General features: G+C 46.0%; 1 protein-coding gene across 1 annotated transcript in view; it reads right to left on the reverse strand.

The window, feature by feature from the left end:
- LOC142585732 (ubiquitin carboxyl-terminal hydrolase 45-like) overlaps positions 1-18,692 on the reverse strand; it is a 40,994-nt gene extending 22,302 nt beyond the window's left edge. Inside the window, exons 1-6 of the mRNA XM_075696711.1 lie at positions 18,120-18,692; positions 14,700-14,955; positions 13,284-13,384; positions 12,615-12,766; positions 10,459-10,578; positions 5,419-5,540 (exon numbers count right to left, since the gene is read on the reverse strand). Coding sequence (XP_075552826.1) covers positions 5,419-5,540; positions 10,459-10,578; positions 12,615-12,766; positions 13,284-13,384; positions 14,700-14,955; positions 18,120-18,207 — 839 coding nt within the window. The 5' untranslated portion in view covers positions 18,208-18,692. The remainder of the gene's footprint in view (positions 1-5,418; positions 5,541-10,458; positions 10,579-12,614; positions 12,767-13,283; positions 13,385-14,699; positions 14,956-18,119) is intronic.
- Between the last annotated feature and the right edge of the window lie 4,539 nt (positions 18,693-23,231).

Genomic DNA, 23,231 nt, shown 5'->3' on the forward strand with positions numbered 1-23,231 from the left:
AAAAGGTTCGAAAGCGTCGCCACCAGACAAGAATGGCCTAAAGACAAATGGGCCACGGCTCTAAGTTTATGCTTGAGCGGAGAAGCTCTGAAAGTTTTTGGGCGTCTGTCTCCGGAACACTCCCTTGATTAAGATAAAGTCAAGTTGGCGTTGCTCCAGCGCTTTCGTTTTACGGTGGAAGGCTACCGGGAGAAGTTCCGACAGAGCAAACCTCAAGATGGCGAAACTGGAAAACAGTACGCAACTAGGCTACTGAGTTTCTTTGATCGGTGGGTGGAAATGTCCAAAACCGAAAAGGAGTATTTGGCACTTCGCAACCTAGTGGTGGCGGAGCAGTTTCTGAACAACTGTCATCATCGGTTAGGACTCTTCCTGCGCGAGAAGAGCTACCGCCAGCTAGATGACATGGCCGAAGCGGCCGATAATTCCTTAGAGGCTCAGAGACAGCCCAATTTGTTAGTGTTCCGGCAGAAATCGGAAGGCATTAACCCTATGGAGAAAACCAGAAGCTCATCCGAGAGAGTTCCAATGCGACGCTTCGTATGTGGAAAGCTGGGTCATAGGGCATCGAACTGCCAAGCTAAGCTGAGGCAACCGTACTGCGGATATTGCCGTAAGCCCGGGCATGATGTCAAAGCCTGCACCAAGAGAAACGGTCCACCAAAGACGTCTTGCCTATTGTAGCGAGAAGAGTGCCTGGAAGATTCCAACACAGCAGTCACTGAACAAGAAGACATAGCTAGCACGGTGAAGACCCCCACAAGGACTGTAGCACGCAAGATGCCAGTGCTAAAGGGCGTCATCTTCGGACAGACCGCGTCCATCTTGCTAGATACGGGAAGCAATACGCTGGTCGTGCGTCGTTTCCTCGTACCAGAAAAGGCTCTGACAGGTACCACCGCTAAGCTTGTCCTGGCGGATGGCAGCAGCATTGAAGTTCCCGAGGCTAAGGTTGAAATTCATTCACCTTGTTTTTCTGGTACGTCGATTGTCAAGTGTATGACAGCTCCTTTATATGATGTTATTATCGGAAATGTACCAGAATCACGAGAAGCTCCTGATCCAGATAAAACCTGGACAGAAAGGCTGAAGAAGAAGCCCATCGAAAATGGTATAGCAAGTGGGGAAAGAACCAAGGGAGAAGACCATTCCCCGGATGTTTTGCTGATCGGCATCAAGAGCTGAGACCAACAGCTGAAGACATCCACGATCAATATCAGCGCTTTGAAAATAACCAGGAAGGATCTTACCATGGCCCAGAACGAAGATAAGACATTAGAATCTTGCAGGACAAAGTGGGTCAAGTGTTCCAAGGCAAAGGATTAGCACCTTACTCATTCGAAGTAGTAAGGGGAGTGCTGTATCGTCGTTACCAACTACCCTCGGGCAAAATGACCGAACAAGTGGTAGTACCTCAATGATTACGCTGCCAAGTGCTCACTTTGGCACACGAAAGCCTTATGTCAGGGCACCAAGGAATTAAGAGAACAATTGATCGGGTTCTGGAATCCTTCTACTGGCCAGGAGTCCAAGAAGCAGTGAGAAGATACGTACGCTCTTGCGACACTTGCCAGCGAACGTATCCTAAGAGCAAGGTGGGCACGGCACCTCTTGGTCGCATGCCTTTATTAGACACTCCATTTGAAAGAGTGGCGGTGGACGTAATTGGACCCTTAAAGCCTACGTCAAATAAGGGTAACCGATACATACTGACTCTCGTGGACTTCGCTACGCGATATCCAGATGCGACAGCTTTGCCGTCAATTGATTCGGCTACGGTGGCCAAAGGACTTATAGAAATGTTTTCTCGCATTGGATTTCCAAGTGAGATACTGTGCGATCAGGCCTCCTGTTTTACATCGAACCTAATGAGAGAGATAAATGACTTGCTGGCTATCAAACATCTAAGCTCAACGCCGTACCATCCCATGTGTAATGGTCTGGTGAAGCGATTTAATGGCACGTTGAAACAAATGCTACGCAAGATGTTCCAAAAAGAGCCAAAGTCATGGGACCGATTACTAGCACCCCTCTTGTTTGCATATCGTGAAGTGCCTCAAGCCAGCATGGGGTTTTCTCCTTTCGAGTTGATCTACGGTCGACACGTCCGAGGCCACTCAGTCTACTTAAGGAACTATGGACAGGAGACCACCTATGCGAAGAAATCAAGACCACATACGGGTATGTCTTGGATCTCCGAGATCGTCTGGAAAAGACACTACGGTTGGCACAAGAGAACGTGTCACAATCTAAAACGACCCAGAAAAATTACTACGACCGGGGAAGCAAGATGCGCCAGCTGAAAGTTGGTGACCATGCCCTTATCCTGCTTCCAACAACAGCAAACAAACTGTTGATGCACTGGAAGAGGCCTTTCTTGGTTACAGGAAAGAAAATCAACTTTGATTACTGGTTGGACTTGGGACATACTACAAAACTGTTCCATATTAACATGCTGAAGCGCTATGAAGAGCGTGAACCGGAAAGTTCCCCGCAGTCAGCATCATTCATCGTGGTGGAGGAGGAGGAGACGGACACCCCTATACCTACCTTCACAACAAATGAGGGCTCAGGTAAAAGAAGCAATTGAACTTGGCGATGACCTTCAAGAAAGCCAACGTGCGGAACTTCGTAGGGCGGACTACATGAATAGAATACAGGGGGGGCTGCAACCCTACGCCTCTTGATGTTACCGTTACTATAGCAAGCTTGTGTCATCGCAATGCCATGCTATTAGTCTTTGATGCTAGTTTCTTTTTTCCTTTTCACTTGCTGTGCTATCTTTGAGTTAATGTTTTCCTTTAATGTTTTTTTTCTGCGTGCTCAGTGAACTGTGCCGTGGAACCATACAGTGAGTTCTTGTGAACAGACCATGACTGTAGTGTTCCGAGCATGCGTGAACTATGTCGCGCACTGAGCGGCAGTTTTTCTTTAGAAAAACTTGTTAAAAAAAGGGGCTTATGTGATGTGTCGTGCGCGACATGGTGTGGTGGTAGGGACGGTCAGGAGCAGACGACAAGGAGTGCGCGCGCCGAGGCGAATTCCGTGCTGGAAGGAGAAAAACGACAACGCCGAAGAGCGTCCGGCATGTGAACGCGCTGCGCAAGAAAAACAACTAAAAGAAGAAAAGCCAACCAATTAGGAAAGACCACGGGGCATCAGGCAGCCAATCGGAGAATGCCTACTCGGCCAGAGAGAAGAAAAAGCGTGGTGCGCTGGCAGATTGGGGAGATGCCGGGGAGACGCCGGGAGAGTTCCAGGAAGCGACGCCAGGAGGAGGTCAACCACCGGACTGGGAGTTGAAGACGGGCCGTCGGGTTCTGGACCCGAGCCACTAGGAATTCACCCGACCGGGGCCTCCTGCCAGCCCGTTCCTGTGCGTTGCCCGTCTACCCGAGCGTGCCGCCAGCTGCTTAAGGCCGGTGAGCTTCTGCGCCCGTGGGCAGGACGAGACAAGTCGGGCTACGAGCCTGAGTTCTACGCCAGCTGCCCGGCCAGAACGCCACCCCCGTCTGTCGTGCCGCGTGCTGCCCGAGGCCGGCGTTCGAGTTTCTGTGCCCATGGGCAGGACGAGAGCAGTCGGGCTACGGGCCCGAGCTCTACACCCAGCTGCCCGGCCAGAACGCCGCCGCCGCCTGCTTTACCTCTCCAAGCCAGAGCTGGTGCGCTCCGGTCGCCCGGTCAACCAACTTACACCACGACCTTTGGTGAGACCAGCGCAACTCCTTTCGTCAGCTTGTCGCCGCGTCGCCGCGTCGAGACTGTTATGCGTCCCTGCCGTCGTGGCAAGCCCGGACTCTCGCACTAGTCAGCTTCATACTAGCCCCAAATGTGTGTATTACTGCCGTGATGTCTATTTGAGTGTTTATTTTATTCTTTCTATTTCTTTCTAGCATTTATTTTACGCTCCTAGTTTGATTAAAAGTCTTTGTGTGTGTGTTTTTCAAACCAACGGCTTTGTCCTCAATTGGGTTCTCGGAGGCTCTGCCTAAGAGAACCGTTAAAACCTTTGAGTACACGAACCTTGCATCACACGCTCCTAACGCTTGACACGCTGCTTAGAGGTACAAATTAACAATTATTTTTCACAGCCTGCTTTCTACAACGGCAATTTTTTATCATAAGTGACAAATTTGGTGTCGGAGCTATGAAGGTACGTTTGGCAGCTTTTTTTCTCTTTTTTTTAAGGCAGTCTAGATATAGCGATGATCGGTTATAACGATCGGATTTTTCGTTCTTCTTTATATCGTTATTTCGTTATAAGTGGACTGCACTGTACATGCTGTTTTCGATCGCACACACCTCGCGCATTTCCTAGTTTACATGAGATCTAGCAGCTGGAAAATGTATCATACGATCACAGTTTGGCAGCATACTGAATGTTTGTGCCAGACAATCGTATTCTCCGGGAATGTATGAACTGGTAAAAGATGAACGTAACATTATTGGGTCATTTTTTGTGTTCTTGATTGCAAATGTTGGCACCGGGAAAATGTACGTAACGCGAATATATAAATGAGGTTCTACTGCACTCTGTGAACCTCGTCAACTGGACAAACAGCCAGCAACGAGCCTGGTTTGCTGCATAAACCCAGTAACGCACATTTTCCGTCTGTCCTGGAAACATTTTGGGGACCCAAAATACTGGCCTGTTCGAAACGCATGGCAGCGTCTGAGGATTCATGTCTATTTGTACTCGTAGCCTCATCACAAAACTGAAACACAGGGGTGACACTACATTGATGTGTAATAGCTTAGCCAAGTTCTCGAACCCCGGGAGCAGGCAGTAGTGAGCTTCACAATGTCACAGCACAGCCGAGCACAAATCGTCGTAAGGTCGCGACGGCGAAAAGACAATGAATTTCAGCTGGGAGGTCATCAAAAAGGATGGCATATTTCGCTGGTTCCAACATGAAGCTATTATGCTCCAGGGTAGCATCACGCTGGGCGAACCATCCTTCATGGGCATTTTGACAGCACTGGCAGGAACAGCCACGGAAGGTCCATATGGCAGCAGGGCGCCTGGTGGAAGGTGTAATTCCCAAGTCAGCATTGTAGGACGATGTGACAGTGCCTCGCAAGACACTGCCCATACATTTTATTCAGGAAGGCGAGGAGTGGCGGCTGTCATCTTGATTTCGGCCAATAATAAAAGTGCGTTCTATTCGTTGCTCGCAACACAAGCTACGAGAGATATGCAGCGCTGATGATGGAGCATGATGGAAACTCTTGGTGATGAAGACGCTACAGTTTTTCACCAAATGTTTTTTCCCCCACTTTGTCCTTAGCCCAGTATATACCGTCTGGCTAGACTAAACTACTTCAGGCTGGCACCTGTGCTCTTCATGTAAACAAAAGTCTCCTTCCCTGAAAAGAGGAAGGCTTTAGGCCTTAACTGCTTAGAAGTGGGTTCCTTACACTTGGCAGACTCTGGAGAATAGAGCCCTTGGATGAGGAGTTCCAACCCGAACCTCCTGAAGGAACAGGGCCAGAGCACTGGTCAGTGGGCCAGGTCCAGGAAGCTCCACATTTAATGTACCCTGCATGGCAAACAGTTTCCCATGTAGGAGGCCCGCAGGCCTACCAGTAGGAGTTGGCCACATGGGTAACCGCTGTTTCAGTCAAAGATTTTTTCATATTACCCACAACATTAATGACAACTTTTTTCACATTTCTGTAGGCTAAAACACTAAGAACAAAGGCAGTGCTCAGAGAAACATTTCAAATTACATCAAGTGGCTAACTGACACAAGGGTAGTTGGGAGATTGATTGATTGATTGTCATTTTTCTCTTTGACATTACAGAGAACTTACAAATTGTTAATTGCACCCATAGCCTAACGCTAGTTTGGGTACAAGTATAGAAATCATAGGTACGCAAACATTATAAATGGTTTCATACAGTGCAGAGTTAGCGGTAAGAGGGAAAATAGAGGAATTCCAGATCAAGCTACAGAACAGGTATTCGGCTTTAACACAGGAAGAGGACCTTAGTGTTGAAGCAATGAACGACAATCTTATGGGCATCGTTAAGGAGTCTGCAATAGAAGTCGGTGGTAACTCCGTTAGACAGGATACCAGTAAGCTATCGCAGGAGACGAAAGATCTGATCAAGAAACGCCAGTGTATGCAAGCCTCTAACCCTACAGCTAGCATAGAACTGGCAGAACTTTCGAAGTTAATTAACAAGCGTAAGACAGCTGACATAAGGAAGTATAATATGGACAGAATTGAACATGCTTTCAGTAACAGAGGAAGCCTAAAAGCAATGAAGAAGAAACTAGGAATAGGCAAGAATCAGATGTATGCGTTAAGAGACAAAGTCGGCAATATCATTACTAATATGGATGAGATTGTTTAAGTGGCTGAGGAGTTCTATAGAGATTTATACTGTACCAGTGGCACCCACGACGATAGTGGAAGAGAGAATAGTCTAGAGGAATTTGAAATCCCACAAGTAACGACGGAAGAAGTAAAGAAAGCCTTGGGATCTATGCAAAGGGTGAAGGCAGCTGGGGAGGATCAGGTAACAGCAGATTTGTTGAAGAATGGTGGGCAGATTATTCTAGAAAAACTGGCCACCCTGTATACACAATGCCTTGACTTCGAGCATACCCGAATCTTGGACGAACGCTAACATAATCCTAATCCATAAGAAAGGGGACGTCAAAGACTTGAAAAATTATCGACCGATCAGCTCACTGCCCATTGCCTACAAAGTATTTACTAAGGTAATTGCAAATAGAATCAGGAACACCTTAGACTTCCGTCAACCAAAGGACCAGGCAGGATTCCGTAAAGGCTACTCAACAATAGACTATATTCACACTATCAATCAGGTGACAGAGAAATGTGCGGAACATAACCAACCCTTATATATAGCTTTCATTGATTACGAAAAAGCGTTTGATTCACTCGAAATCTCAGCAGTCATGGAGGCATTATGGAATCAGGGTGTAGGTGAGCCGTATGTAAAAATACTGAAAGATATATACAGCGGCTCCACAGCCACTGTAGTCCTTCATAAAGAAAGCAACAAAATCCCAATAAAGAAAGGCGTCAGGCAGGGAGATACGATCTCTCCAATGCTATTCACAGCGTGTTTACAGGAGGTATTCAGAGACCTGGATTGGGAAGGATTGGGAATAAGAGTTAATGGAGAATACCTTAGTAACTTGCGATTCGCTGATGATATTGCCTTGCTTAGTAACTCAGGGGACCAACTGCAATGCATGCTCACTGACCTGGAGAGGCAAAGCCGAAGGGTGGGTCTAAATATTAATCTGCAGAAAACTAAAGTAATGTTTAACAGTCTCGGAAGAGAACAGCAATTTACGATAGGTAGTGAGGCACTGGAAGTGGCAAGGGAATACATCTACTTAGGACAGGTAGTGACTCCTGATCCAGATCATGAGACTGAAATAATCAGAAGAATAAGGATGGGCTGGGGTGCGTTTGGCAGGCATTCTCAGATCATGAACAGCAGGTTGCCATTATCCCTCAAGAGAAAAGTTTATAACCCCCCAGCTGTGTCTTACCAGTACTCACGTATGGGGCAGAAACCTGGAGGCTTACGAAAAGGGTTCTACTGAAATTGAGAACGACGCAACGAGCTATGGAAAGAAGAATGATAGGTGTAATGTTAAGGGATAAGAAAAGAGCAGATTGGGTGAGGGAACAAACGTGAGTTAATGATATCTTAGTTGAAATCAAGAAAAAGAAATGGGCATGGGCAGGACATGTAATTAGGAGGGAAAATAACTGATGGTCATTAAGGGTTACGGAGTGGATTCCAAGGGAAGGGAAGCGTAGCAGAGGGCGGCAGAAAGTTAGGTGGGCGGATGAGATTAAGAAGTTTGCAGGGACAACATGGCCACAATTAGTACATGACCGGGGTAGTTGGAGAAGTATGGGAGAGGCCTTTGCCCTGCAGTGGGCGTAACCAGGCTGATGATGATGATGATGATGATGATGACGACGACAGCGTAAAGAGATCATAAACATAAGGAAATTGAGCGAATATTTAACATGCACAATAATGCGCACCAGGTGCACAAACAATAGGACACAGCAAGAATCAATGCACTGCTGGTTGCTCATAATAGTGTCTGAAGCACATTGATGTACAGTGTGGTCCACTGATAAAAAGAACACTCTAATGTGCGGCTGACACTTTGCTGGCACCCTAGCAGCAAGTGGCTGCAGAAGCAATGTTAGTGCACTGCACAGGTGTGTTGAAAGGAGTCAAAGCTACGAACCACAAGTTACCTTCTGCACATCTAGTGAATTGTGCTCTTGCAAGAGAGGAAAGTCTGGGCATGCTCTGCACTCAGGTGTTCCATTGAACACACACACACACACACACACACACACACACACACACACACACACACACACACACACACACACACACACACACACACACACACACACATATAGATATATATAAACTTTCATATAACGAACTTCAATACAACGAAATGTTCTGTATAACAAAGTGTTTAACTTTTCATAACCTCTTGTCTATAGAACACATTCTATTTAGAACCTCAATATAACGAAGTGTGTTTGTATGCGATTTCAGTATGACCTACCTAATTTCGCTGCTGCCGCAAAGGAATGCTGAGACATTAAATGGAAACTTCTGCAGACGCAGATAGTCACATGATTGAATTACAAGCGGCTACTTGCAAACACACCTCTCAAATCGTGTGCAGCGCGACAAGAGTGGCCATCGACATAGTCTTATCAAGTTCCCTACTAAGTCCAAGTGTGATAAGATGCTATTGCAGCCCACGCACTTTGTGCTTTAGGTGCAAGTGAAAGTGTGCGAGGGTGAGACAAGAAAGATGGTGGCTTCACGAGTACCACCTTCCCGCACAGGAGAAGGGAAAGAGAGGGAGCAGAGCTCACTCGCGGGGGGTAAGTTGGCGCAAGTCACTATTTCTAGCATGTGTCTCAGCTGTGGCTGCGCATGGCTGTAAGCGCGGCTGAGCGTATACGCAGCCACGCACACTGCTTTCTAGGTAATTTGCCGCACGTAGAAAGAGCCGGCGTGCCGAGACGGCGTGGCATCATGTAAGCTGTCTTCTCACGCGTTTAGTATTCATGGTTGCATTATCTCAAGTTTCGGCGGCCCGTTGGAGCAAGAGGCAAACAAAGCATTCACTCCCTGATGCCAGCGCTTTGCCTTATAGCGTCGTCTCAGTGTGGGCCACGCTATCAGCTGAGGTGGCGGAGTGTACGCGAAAGCATGGCTGGCTTCACTTAATCTGTACCATTGATGTGAAGGTATCGTCGACATGGCATGAAACCATATTATTCGTCGCAACTCCCAAATTCATCAAAATTGTTTTCTAATTCAAATTTGCTTTTTTCAATTGCGCGATAATCAAAAAAATTCTGCAGCCCCTGTCCTTGTAAGAAAAATTGATCGGTGACTGTACTTACTTGCGTGAAAAGTTGAAATTCAATACAACGAAATTTCAATATAACGAGCCCTAATTGCCAATTTTACCTACTTTGTTATATCGAAGTTTAACTGTATAGTCAAACCTCAGTATAGAGAACACGGATATAACTAATTTGATATAACAATCTAAATCTAAAATATGTCCTTTTTTCTTTCTTTTTTTTTTTCAGATATCAGCATGCATACCTATAAAAAATATACTTTTACATCAGGTGTGACTTCGTTATAATGAAGATTGAGTGTATAAGGACACCTTGAACATGAACCCAGTCACAACATAGTGCCTTGCTGGCGCATACACAACTACGAGCACTTCAAAACAAATGCACACATAGAAGACAGCACGTCTGGAAGAGTATAGGCCCACACTGAAGCACTGTCTAAACATTCTTAGAACCATAAAATTTATGATGCAAAAAAGAAAACCACACACCCACTCACATACTGACGCAAAATGAAGAAATGTATATGGCACACACTTGCATGTTAAGATGACAGATGCTATTCACCCAACTGTTTACCCTCCATTCTTTGTCTTTTGCATGTTTCTCCAGTTTATTCACCTGTCTTTCATGCTCATTTAGTACTGCAGCTACCTTGATATCTTTCATGCACAGCCTAAGTTGTAACTGTGTAAACTTAGGCTGTGTAACTGTACGGAATGCAACACAACATTATGGAGGACATGGTGCAGGCACAATTAGAGGGTGCACTGCTACAGGTTAGCAGTGATGTGTGGGAATCAATAAATGGACACTGACATTGTGCAAACCATAGCGCAAGGTCACTCTCTCCTGATTACCAGAGCTTAAGGACCGCAAAGCCAGACAGATGGGAGTCAGATATTGGGAGGGTGTGGGGGGGGGGATGTCAGTAGGCTGCAAAATGGCAGTGAGGTAGGGTTTACATAGGCCTGCAGCGCATTAGCCAGTTGCATCATGAATTGCCGGTGAACTTAGCAACACTCTGTGTGCCGCATATCTTACCAATTCGGGTATGTGAGAGCCGTCTGCTGCTGAACCAGGATCAAAGGTGCACTGCAGTTTGGAAGCACATCGCTTGGCTAGTAGCGGCTGTAACAATGGTGTCTGGCCGAGGTTCTGCAAGTCCATGAGCATTTTGTGAAAAGCATGAACACATATAACAGATAAATAAAACAGCTACACCATGTCATTTGGGCTTCAAAGATCTTCAGGCAATGCTCTGAAAACAACATTTTATTTTGCATTACTGAAGTTTAAGCAGTATGTTGTTATATCATATACCTTGTTAAGATCTTCAGGTAGAAAACATTGAGACAATCACTCCTGTACCATACCTGTAACCATACTATAACCAACCACATTAGGTGTAAGCACCACTGCCTACAAGAACGCTAGACCTGCACTCATACAGGCAAGCCATCCACACAAAATTAACAAAACTAATTAAGTTGCTCGTGCTCTTTTTAAGTACTTCAAACACAACGAGAAGCTTACTTTTCCCAAATCTGTCATTGCAGAAAGCCTTAGGGTAACGCATACATGTGTCAGATCAAGGTCAAAGAAATTACAATCCTTTATATCGTATGAAGAACACACTCTGAGCATGTGCAACATGGTCCCTGAAATTAAAGAGCTTATTTTATATCTGCTGCTACTTTGTGGCAAGGAGCGCAATCCTACATTGTTTGTGAAGAGAAAGTGCTTGTGGTTTAATGCTTGCATCTTGGAACAAATAAACATTGTCCTAACAAGTACAGTCGACTCTCGTTACAACGGACCCTGATAATACGACAAAAAAAAAAAGCATCCGTTTTATCTGAAGTCCATAATATCCAAGACGTCTCACTTCCAAAACTTTCGTCGCGATGTCTAACAACTTTATAGCAAAGAGTGAGCAGAAAAGGTCTAAAGTAAAAAATAAACAAGAGAAGCTGCAGTTTTGCCTGAAAGGCAAAGCATCGATAGCAATAGCAAATGAAGGTAAGCGCGGCAGCAGCAGCAAGCGAACCAACCTTCGTGCTGTCTCTCACTTCAACGCGAACTAAACATTGAAAGCACAGCACATACGAAGCTAACGGCACTGGGCGCACTTTGTCCACATCACAGATCGCTTTCAAGATAAGGAGCCCGCGCGGGTGCACCGTTAACAGCAACCACAGGAGTAGAACTCCTCACCCCTATTTCCCTCGCCTCTCCCCCATACCTAGTGAGTGAAAGATGGCGCGCTTCCGCCCCGCTTTCCTCCCTCCCTTGAGCGCAAGATATTGAGCCATGATCGTCGGCAGACCCTCGCACGTCAGTTGCCAGCCCGTGCTGACATGACAAAAGTTCATTTTATGCACCCAATTTTGACAAAAAGGGCTGCTAATTTCGTCCGCTGTAGCCAATAGACCGGTGTAGCGCGGTCCGTTAAAAGTAAACTTTATAGCATTAATAAAATAGGCACACCAAGCTAAGGTTGAAAAATGGCCCATTATATCTGAAGGTCTGTGGTACGCGGGTCCATTGGAACGACCGTAGACTGTACTATGATTAGCCTTCTTTCACACAAACTTAACACTGTTGCAACTCCATCCATTAACTGGAAATTGTGGAAATGATTGCCATACAGCAGCATGCTGCCTTTCTTTCAGCGTGCGTTGATAACACCAAAACCAAAAATTGCAGGTTTGTTTGCTAGCTTCATTTCATTCAATGAACCACCCATTTTCTGTCATTCTTCTGCACAATTTCTGCTTGGCTATCGCATGCAAGCCAAGAACATGATGTCCTGTGGACTGAAAAGTGCTAGCCTTACACTGAATTTGAACAATTGTAATCTTCTAGTTTTAGCAGATCAATTTCTATGGAATCTGCAGACAAGATTGCTGAAACCCAGCAAGCCATTCTTAAAGCTATGTCACCCTATCATTGTGCAGGATGCAATGACTACTGACATGGTAGGTTGCTGTCTCTCTGCAACTTATTGGGAAATATAAAAGGCGAGCATACGGAGCAGCAGCGACTGGCGTCCCACTGACTCAGTTGCCACATCACATTGGCTGCCACAAGCGGCAACCAGTGATGATGTGATGTAATACATAATTGGTGGTGATGATCCTACACTCTGCATATTGAATGGGATCACGTTGACAGACAACAGAAGTTCTTGCCTGCAGAACAGCATTGAAATAGCAGGTGTTGCCAAGGTTGCTGAGGCCCTTCACTGCTGTCCAGGAGCCGCAAGGAACCTTCTGTGCCTTGGTGTCCCCACTTCCAGCATCAATGCAAGTGGTCTCTGCTGCCAGCTTTTGGTCTTCCACCTGGGCGGCTGCAAACAGGCAAACAGTCAGCGATGGCAGTGGCCCATGAATATGTCGCATTGGCTAAACAGGGCATTCTGGATGATTTCAACTGCACATGTATGGATGTTGATGGCCTGACCTAAAGCTGTCGTAGCAACAAACAAGAACACAACCTTGTGCTACACTGGAACATTTTACACACCTATGCAATAAACAGTCACACATCAGTCAGACTAAACTACGCAGGAGACAATGCCACCATGGGATTATGTTCCAGCATGACATACGTGGTAAATAAGAGTCAGGTACTAAAACAAAATATTCAGCAAAGCTGTCAAGACAGATCTATCTCAACTTTTTAAAGCTAGATTAAAAGACCTTAAAGTTGGAACAGCGCAACTGTGGTCAAAGAATTACAAACACATGTTGACAGCTGACGTTAACCTGACAGGGTTAACGTCAAAATTATCAGTGTGAATGCAGAAGTAACACCAAATGCTTTGACGACTTCTCTGAGGTGAAACACTCTCAAGCAACACAAACCTTTAGCCCTTTTGCTACTGGAGGCCATCTTTTTCTTCAGGTTCTGTACTATCTGTGTCACCTGTGGATTGGCCTCCACCCAGTTGTTGCAAGGGAAGCACCTGAAACAGTGAAATGACCAGCAGGCATGCTAAATACGACACATACAAACGCAAAGTGAATGAACAGTCGTTGGACAAAATGAAAGGTGACTTTTCACCTTTCCGAGTCAAGGAGCACACCACCTAAACCACGTTCCATCACTTGGAGTCACAAAAGAATGACGCCAGTTTTGCAGATGCACACTTGGTGCCTGTGTTGTGGCTGTCTGCTACCTTTTTGTTTGCCTTTGTGTTTTTGGCTTGGGTTCCTCTTTAAAACAAGCGATTAACTTGCTTTCCATGTGCAATTTAAGCGCTCTTTACTAAGAAAGATTCTTTGGGTTATGATCACATAACAATTTATTTCACAACATATGAACTTAGCTCTCCTGTTAAAAATTCTATTGCTCGTCAGTGCTGTGTGTTGTTGCCCTTCGTGCTTTTCCAATCGTGAACATGCACAAACTTGCCCAGTTCTCAGTTCTTATGCAGAAATGAGTTGTCCACAAGCTCTAGGAAAAACTGCATTCATTGTTTTGTAACTGCACGCCCCACAGGTGTCTCCCCAGCACATTTGTCACGAGAAGCATGGGGTGAGACTTACTGATTTAATGAAACAACAATGACTTTAATCAGAGGCTACGGTATCTGGTTTGGGAGCAGTGTCGTAAAGTAGATTTCCCATCTTCAATAGCTGCATGGTGGGAGAGTGGTGGCAGTTTGTAGCCATAAAAATTGCTGTGTTCCAAGATTCTGGTGCATTTTAAATGATTAACAACAAAGATAAGCACTAAATTAGTTCATATAGGTAGACTACTTCTTTCAAATCTTCATATTCTTTGTTTTTATGCAAGGAAAATGTTCGTTAGACCAAACTTCCCTTCTCAAGCTATGACACTGATAATGTCAGTATGATGCTACGGTATTTTTGCATTCCTTTTTAGCGTCCCACTAACAGGTACCCTAAAGGGCCCCTAAAACACCACAGACTTTACTGCACTGCATAGAGTTGGTGAGAGTATGCAGCAAAGGGGATGGAGTGCAAGCAGGGAGGGTAGCAAAGGACGGCGAAAAACAGCAGCAGCCACGTACTCTTTCATCAAACATGTTTAACTTTGCTATTACAGCACAATTTCAACAAATTTCTTACGGCCATATGTTGCTAGTAGACTAGCACACATCAGCCACTATGTTTTTCAAGCTCAGGCTCTTTTAGTGGCACTTTAACAGTTGAACTTAACTCCACAGCCTCCAAAATAATGATGCTCCCAGCCCAGGCATAGCTTACAGACAGTAAATTTCACAAACCAAAGTTACAACGTAAATATGTGCTCACCAGAGTTGCAGTGTCTGCCCAGAGAGGGCGAGGGCATGCGAGTCCGAGTGCGGCGTCTCCGAGTGGCGCACGCCGTGCTTGGTCGTGCCTCCACATCCTCGATAGCCACACTGCAGGCACAACCACGTCTCGGGCTGTGCCTCGCTGCTCTCGCAGTCATCGCACACGTCCAGTCGCACGGCATTTCGCAGCACTTGCTGCCGCAGCCGACGCAAACCGATAGAGCCACGCTGGTGGGAGCAACCCGATGAACCACCTGCGAAGCCATTTATGTAATGGTTTGTTTGCCTCTGTGCACAGGATTTCACAAAGCCCAATCAGAGGAGAGAGAGAATAAGAGAAAGAACCCTTTCTTTTGCTAAGTGAGGGTGGAAGTCCTCTGAGGGAGGAGCCCTTAGTCCAGAGCACCTGCTAGCCGCATGATGTCCTGGGCCGCCGTATTATACAGAGCTGGGCCCCTGGGTCCAAGTTGGACAGCAAAGCTTCCTAAGAGGAAAGGTTGGGTGAGGGGATAGCAGTGACATTGGGAGCGCTGGCTCCAATTATGCACTAACTAGCTCACCTGGTCATGTTACTGAACTTGAAGGAAAGGACATGAGCTAACAAAACACATAGGTGATACACATAGGCGATACACCAGATTAGGTCAAGCCAGTAGTTATCTTTCCTTTTCAAAAGCTGTATTTGAGTTTTGTTTTTGTCAAAAGTATTGATTTTTGACTATGTAAATTTCTATTTTCTGATATGTAAGTATAGAGCAACATCCATGTAAAATTATTCATTTTAAATATGAATGGCTGTGTCACAAAAATAGAGTGAGAATAGACATTTCTGATACTGAAACTGAAGAAAAAAATGATGCCATTAGCCCTTGCCAGAAGTGACACATCACCCGGAACACACTGTTCCTCAGTATGACCTCAGAGATTGCGTAAAAAAAAATTATGGGGTTTTACGTGCCAAAACTACTTTCTGATTATGAGGCACACCGCAGTGGAGGACTCCGGAAATTTCAACCACCTGGGGATCTTTAACGTGCACTTAAATCTAAGTACACAGGTGTTTTCGAATTTCGCCTCCATCGAAATGCAGCCACCATGGCCGCTCAGAGATTGCGTAGCGCTGGTAACTGGCCTATCGCATGCTAAAAAATATTGAAGGCGACATTCTGAAGCTTACATCACATCCGCTAAACACAGGGTACATGCTGTTTAGGTGTTATTTAAAGATTCATAGTAAAAAAACCTGGGACTCATAGTTACAAAAACACAAACAAGATGACAAAAAGAAAAGCTGACTCAATACACTAGGTGAAAAGTCAATAAAGAATAAGCATGTGAATGATAGTTAACAGTGAGTGCTTTTTATGGACTGTACCAGATAAATGTACCTGGGTTGAAACGGTGCATTGAACAGCGATATTGTCAAATATCAGTAAAATTTAATGTTGTTATGGAGAAGTCACATATAAAGATGTATTTACAATATTTACAAGAGAGACAACACTGCGTAAATATTGTGGCTGTCGAGACCGATTCCACATCTACACATCAAATCGTCTTCTTCTGAGTGGCGCCACTCTTGGTTGCTCAGTAACATAACCCCTCCCTGTAAAGGCACCGTCTCGGGGCTAACTACGAGGGAGGTGAACTCGCGGCAAAGTAAGGCTTCAGCCGGGACACATGCACAACATCCGTGGGGACACGAGAGTCCAGCGGAGCGATCTCGTAGTTCACATCACAAATCTGATGCAATATCATGTAAGGCCCTGTGTAGCGCAGCAGTAGTTTTTCAGACAAGCTGACGTGGCAACAGGGTGTCCATAGGAGGACAATGGAGCCAGGAGGAAATTGAACGTCCCGATGTTGGCTGTCGTACTGGATTTTCTGCACAGTCAAAGGCTCTGGGAGCCAGGAGCCGGCAATTTGGCATGCCATGTGAGCCCGGGCAAAGAGGTCTTGAGCATATTCAGTGGGAGTGTTCATCGAGAAAGGAAGCAGTGTGTCAAAGGGCAACGAAGGGTGATGGCTGAACAGGAAGTAAAAGGGTGAAAAGCCAGCAGTCTCGTGACGAGTCTAATAATAGGCGAAGGTCACGCAGGGTAATGTGCTGTCTAAATCATTGCGGTCATCAGAAGCGTACATAGACAGCATTTCTGTCAACATCCAATTGAGCCGCTCCGTCAATCCGTTTGTCTGTGGATGGTAGGCAATGGAAAGCTTGTGCTCGGCAGGAGCGAAGTAGGTCTTCAACTACTCGGGAGAAGAAGGTGCGGGTGCTATCAGTGAGGAGCTGCCAAGATGCGCAGTGATGCAGGATGACATCATCATGCAAAAGGAAATCTGCCACCTCAGCTGCACAACTAGTGCGCAAACCTCATGTGATTGCATACCGGGTCACATAATCAGGTGCGACAACAACCCACTTATTGCCAGATTTCAACGTCGGAAAAGGGCCGGGAAGACCGACGCGAAAGAATGGTTCTGAGGGCACATTGATGGGATGAGGGCGTCTAGCGGGCAGCACAGCAGGATTTTTGCGATGCCACTCTTGGTTGCTCCGTAACATAGTGTAACAATATGAATGGGGAAGTGAATTTTAGCTAGAGAAGTCTTTAGTTCTACTTCCTGCAATGACCCAGTTTTAAAATCTGCTACCTAGTATGATAGCTTATTGAGGCATTAAAGATTTTATTGGAAAATCGTGATAAATATTAGTTACATATGACAATGACATCCCTTGTGCTATGATATGTATTGAGGGACACAGTCATTATTTCAGTGTAATCTTGTGTGCATTTTCTGTTCGCTGCTAGAGAATCCTCAGAGCCGAAATTCATTGCTTCAAGAGAAGTAGCTGCTAAAACGTACGCCAACTCATATTTAGCGTCTGTTTTAACTAGCTCACAGAGCGAACATTAATGAAGCGAAGCACATTATGTCACATGGGTGGAGTAAAAAAAAAAAAAGATAATGCGGTTTTACGTGCCAAAACCACTTTATGATTATGAGGCACGCCGTAGTGGAGGACTCTGGAAATTTCGACCACCTGGGGTTCTTTAATCTAAATCTAAGTACACGAGTGTTTTTGCATTTCGCCCCCATCGAAATGCGGCCGCCTTGGACGGGGTTCGTTACCGCGACCTCGTGCTCAGCAGCCCAACACCACAGCCACTGAGCAATCACGGCGGGTCCACAGTTGGGGTGTTCAAGTGGTGTGATGTGACTCTGCGGTTGCTATACGTGAACTTCCTCCACAAGCTTTCTTAAATCAGCCGAACAATTTCTGCACTAGATTACGCAGTGGCTCTGCGCACGCAACCCACTACGTTCTCGTGCTATTCAAGCAAATCAGTTAATCAATCCGACTTAGACAGCACTCAGCGAAGACCTCTCTACACAACTGAACAGATAACACTACCTTCGGCTGCATCTCCGACTTCGTCGCTGGAGGAATCGAGGATGTCGTCTGCCGGATCCTCTTGATGCTTCTTCTTTTTCCTGACCATGCTGCACTCGCACACTTTAGCACATACGGCACACACCGGTTGTCTCCTGCACTTGAGGCGGTGGAAATCGTCTCACAGCAGGCACTAATCCGCATGAAAAGTGGGGGAAGACACGCCGGAGTGGCAACGCACGATTCGGTTTCGGTCAGCTCGCAAACGACGGCAAGGTTGTACAAAAGCGCGAAAGTCCGACGTGGAGTGTCCGTGGAGGCCACGGCAGTCAATGCCCTTCTACACACATGTTCCCAGCAGTCAGGGGCCGTCGCTCGACGCACGCCGTCATGAGGACAGGCTGTAGAAAACGTTACTCGGAAAGCGGCTACACCAAACGTAATGCAGCCTAATCAATGAGCCTTCACGTGTGATAAGAAATTGCACGTAGCGCCGTGACAGCTGCGCGTAGACAACTGTGAGGCAGACGAAAGAAAGTCTTGTGCCACAACACAGCCTGCGCCATGTCAAAAGAAAGTAGCCGGATGTGAACGGACCAGGCTGAATAGACGCAGTGCAAGAAATTGGCACTTCAAACTTTTTACAATTTTTTGACTGAACATATTTCCCTTAAGTAAAACAAATTTTATGTATTTTGTGTTGCTGAACAATTAAAAAAAATTTTGGCCCATGACCACCTTACTGTAAATTTTACCAACAAAAGAGCGCTGGAGTCTGTAGCCCTGTAGCGGCATGGCTAGTAGCCACAGAATCTGATTGAGCGGAACAGTGAATCGAGCGGCTGGGACGACGCATGCTTTGCGGCAAGGCGCGCGTCGACGGAATATACTGCGGCGGCGCTGCGATCGAAGTGAATGGACAAAATTGAGGTTGCGCCGTTGGAAACTGCTGGCGATACGTCCCGGAAGGGTCATTTGTACTACTTCGCGCGCTGGCATATGTGCTCGGACCGCTCACGGTGTTTATAATTGCATATGACATGTATTTACGCCTTAGGAATAGCTGCCTTTCTTTTTCTTCTTTATTTCATTTTCTTTTAATTGCATTGAGGCCGCAGTGTCGGCTTTAATTCTACTACGTTTTTGTACGGTTCCCTTTGGAGGACAAATATTTTCTTGTTCTTCAAGCAGCATGTACCCCTCGTGTGTATTTTTGCGCATACTGCTTTCCATCAGTAGTTCTTGCGAAACGCAGTCGGAAAAACATATATGAAATTCCTGCCTGCCGTTTCAAACAAATAATATATTTGCGCCATCCGGTGCACGCCCTGTACTCAAATTTACGTGAACTATTCTTACAGAAAAAAAAATGCACTGCAACATTCCATTTTCATGTTTCCGTCTTCCTCGGGTGACAGAATGCGGCGTAATTGATACGGGTTTGCGGTCGCCCCTCGGACGTGGAAAAGTTTTAGGTAGCCAGTGTATGCTGATCCTTGGTCCGTAAGCTGTGTGAAACTTTTTATCCAGTCCATGTTTAACAACAACAAAAAAGCGACACGGTAGAATTATAGTAGCTGCATGGTGGATATGGCGTTGCGCTACCAAACTCGAGCTCATCCATGGGTTCAAACCAGGTCGCGGAATTCGATGGGAACGAATGAAGTGAAAAAAAAAACACTCATGTACTTTTGTTTAGATGCACGTAAAGAACCCCAGGTGGTGAGAAATGAAGAAATGATTCTCGAGCGTGATTGCCGAGAAAAAACACGTTATGCTTACCTTATACTTCACACCTAAATGTAATGCCATTCCCAACTGCCATGACGAAAGAAGCACGCTTGTGCGGGATCGGGCACGAACAACTAAGCAGCTTCTGTTTTATATATAAACGGCTGCCTTCAGTTATCCGGTGACAATAATGAAGTAATTAAAGGAACGGCTTACCTCACATACACGTATATATAGAGACATCTGTGGATCTGCTGTGTTCGTTAAATAAGTGTGGTACCACCTTAATTCCTTGCCTGTAAATCTGCTAATTAGCAGATTTACAGGCTGCCCCAAAACGGGGCGTTTATATATTGGATATATGTGACAGCTAGGAACTTGTTCACCAGAACCGCTTAGCACCCGTGGGCTGTCAGGAAATGGTGCGCCTCTCCGCAACAGCCACGTACGACTCTCCACGGGGCAGCACAATCATTCGGAATAATTCCTCACTTGCATTGGCCTCTCACCTTCGAGACTACAAAAATGCTATTATGCGTGTTGCATTCGAACGGAAGCGGCTATTCGATAATTTTTAAGTGAATTCTGAAATCGAATATGTACGATCTGAATAGCAAATACCATTCGATTAGACTACGTTTATACTTCATTTTGCCTGCTGGCACATTGAAGGAGATCGTCAGACGAGCCGCGGAGATTACATTGGTAAAGACTTCCCGGTCTCCCCGATTCAGTCAGAGCACATAGGCAACATCTTTTCCCTAACATTGTTTTTATTATTAACGCCCAATAATTGCCTCGATTCCTTTTCTCTGAAAGTCGATTGGTTCACCTGGGGATGGTGCAGCTTTCAAAAGAAACACGCTCATTCCGGTCGGGAGTTTTCACTTCTTCAGTCAGTGCATTTAGAATATTTGATAATGTTTCTCTTGTATATATGTCGTGGATATATGTCTATGTACCCTTAGATTTACCTAGAAAAGTAAGTGCATTAATTGGTCATCTGCATATCTTCGCGCCACGCAGTTAATAAACCAGGTGAATTTCACTGTGTGTGTGTGTGTGTGTGTGTGTGTGTGTGTGTGTGTGTGTGTGTGTGTGTGTGTGTGTGTGTGTGTGTGTGTGTGTGTGTGTGTGTGTGTGTGTGTGTGTGTGTGTGTGTGTGTGTGTGTGTGTGTGTGTGTGTGTGTGTGTGTCTGTGTGTGTGTGTGTGCGTGCGTGTGCGTGTGCGTGTGCGTGTGTGTGTGTGTGTGTGTGATAACTTTATTTGGAATCCGGCGATTGGGAGGCCCGGGCCTGGGGCCGCCTAGATGGCCACTGGGAGCTGCTGCTCCCGTGCGGCTTCCTTGGCTCGCTGGACGGCCCAAAGTTGGTCTTGGAGTTCTGAGCTGCGCAGCACGGCCGACCACCGCGCCCGTAGATTTTCTGGGGAGACTGCCATTTTATTTTGGTATATTTCACATCCCCACAACATGTGTTGAAGGGTGGCTCTAACAGACTTGCATAGCTTGCACATATTGCTCTCGTATATATCGGGGTAGAAAGTTTTTAGTAGCACGGGACTCGTATAAGTTACTGTTTGTAGTCGCCTCCAAGTAACGGACTCAGCTCTGTTCAGTTTAGTGTGAGGCGGTGGTAATACCCGCCTCCGATATTGATAGAATTTGGTAATATCACTAAATCTTGTTAATACATCTTTTTCTCTCCAGATTTCCTCCTCCGCGTTCTCCTGACCGATGGAAGTCACTCTTTGCTCATCTCGGCGAGTAAGACCTCGAGCTTCGCGATGTGCTACCTCGTTGAGGTTGACTGCGGGAATGTCTGGAGTCGTATGCGCTGGGAACCAGATCAATTGCCTGCCGTTCTTCTCTGCATTGGAGAACTTTGCTTCATTGACTCTGATGATGTGCCATGCCTCAGGAGAGATCCTACCTTTTGCATAATTTCTAATGGCCGCTTGAGAATCGCTAATGATGTACTGAGCATTCGTGGAGACCAATGCTAGTGCAATGGCTACCTCCTCTGCGGTCTCGGAATGTTGTAATATTATTTTTATTCATTATTGTCCCTGATCAACATTCCACCAACAAGAAACGAGCGTCAAATAACACGATATCAATAAAAATTTCTTATGTAACTTCATGTTGCAGATAGGCGGCTTCTGCGGCAGAAATTACGTGTTACTTTTAGAAAACAACGTTAAAAATAGCAGTTCACCTGACTGAAACTACAATTGGTACCGACCGACAAGAGTCGCGCGCGCACCAAACCAAGTAAAACCAATAAAAATTTTACTGCACAGATTTTCTGCGAGAAAAACAGTGCGTCCGCCAGCGTCCGCGCAACGAACGCGCGCGCGCTCGCTCGCTAGCAGACGACGCACTTGAAGGCGACAGGAAAATTGAAAACTTCATGCTGTATAACCTACACCTCAAACGTGTATACCTAGCAAAAAGGTGTCGACATAAATTTGCAGTTGAAATAAAGGACCATAAGAAGAGCGTACGCGTGCAATCGCTCTCAGCACCCGCAGCGAAATTACGTTGAATATCCCACGAAGCGCGTCTCCGCCCCACCTCACTTCGCTCGCAGCGCCCTCGCAGTTTTTCCACACGCAGCACCTCAGCGCGAAACCGCCGTTCTTTCCACTCCAAGATACCAGTTGTTTACATCTCTGCACATGTGCGATTGCCTTCTATGCGTGCGATGTGTGGCTAATCAATGGCTAAAAAAGGAGGAATACCCGGCGTTGTGTACGTAGTTCATTTTTCTGGACGCTCCTTACTGGTAAATTATTCATATTGAACCATTAGCTAGGAATAGTTGGTGCAGAGAAATTGTCCGGTGGCGATGACTCCTTGACAAGCGCTTGCCAGTGTAGTTGCCGTGTTGTTTCTGATGCAAATCCCCTATCTGCTCCGTGTCCATCACTATTTTCACCCGCTCGTACTTGCGCCTGCCCACAAATGGCTGGCGATTTCTGATGAAATCAATAACATATATTGGAATTTTCCCTAGGTCGGATAACACCGATGTCCACGGCCACTTTCGATCGCGATCATGCCCGATCCGAATCGAAATTCTCGACTGCGATAGGGTGGCTAGAATATGGGGCCTAACTGCGACTAGCTCCTTTGCGCAGCTTGCGCAAACGAACCCATCATGACCGAGAATTTCTATCCCGATAGGGCTTGATCGCGATCAGAAATGCACCGTGCAACACCTGTATTAAACGAATATTTTTGACCTGGTGACATCCATACATATAATTGACTTATGGAATTTATTCGCGTCAAGTCACATCGCAAACTAGCCTGTGATGCGGTTGATGCGGTCAGCGTCTGTGACCTGAAGAGCTGCATGCACCGACGCTTTCCTCGTAGCGGACTATGCGCGCCGTAG

Source organism: Dermacentor variabilis, chromosome 6, assembly GCF_050947875.1.
Source record: "Dermacentor variabilis isolate Ectoservices chromosome 6, ASM5094787v1, whole genome shotgun sequence".
In the NCBI taxonomy this organism is placed as follows: Eukaryota; Metazoa; Arthropoda; class Arachnida; order Ixodida; family Ixodidae; genus Dermacentor; species Dermacentor variabilis.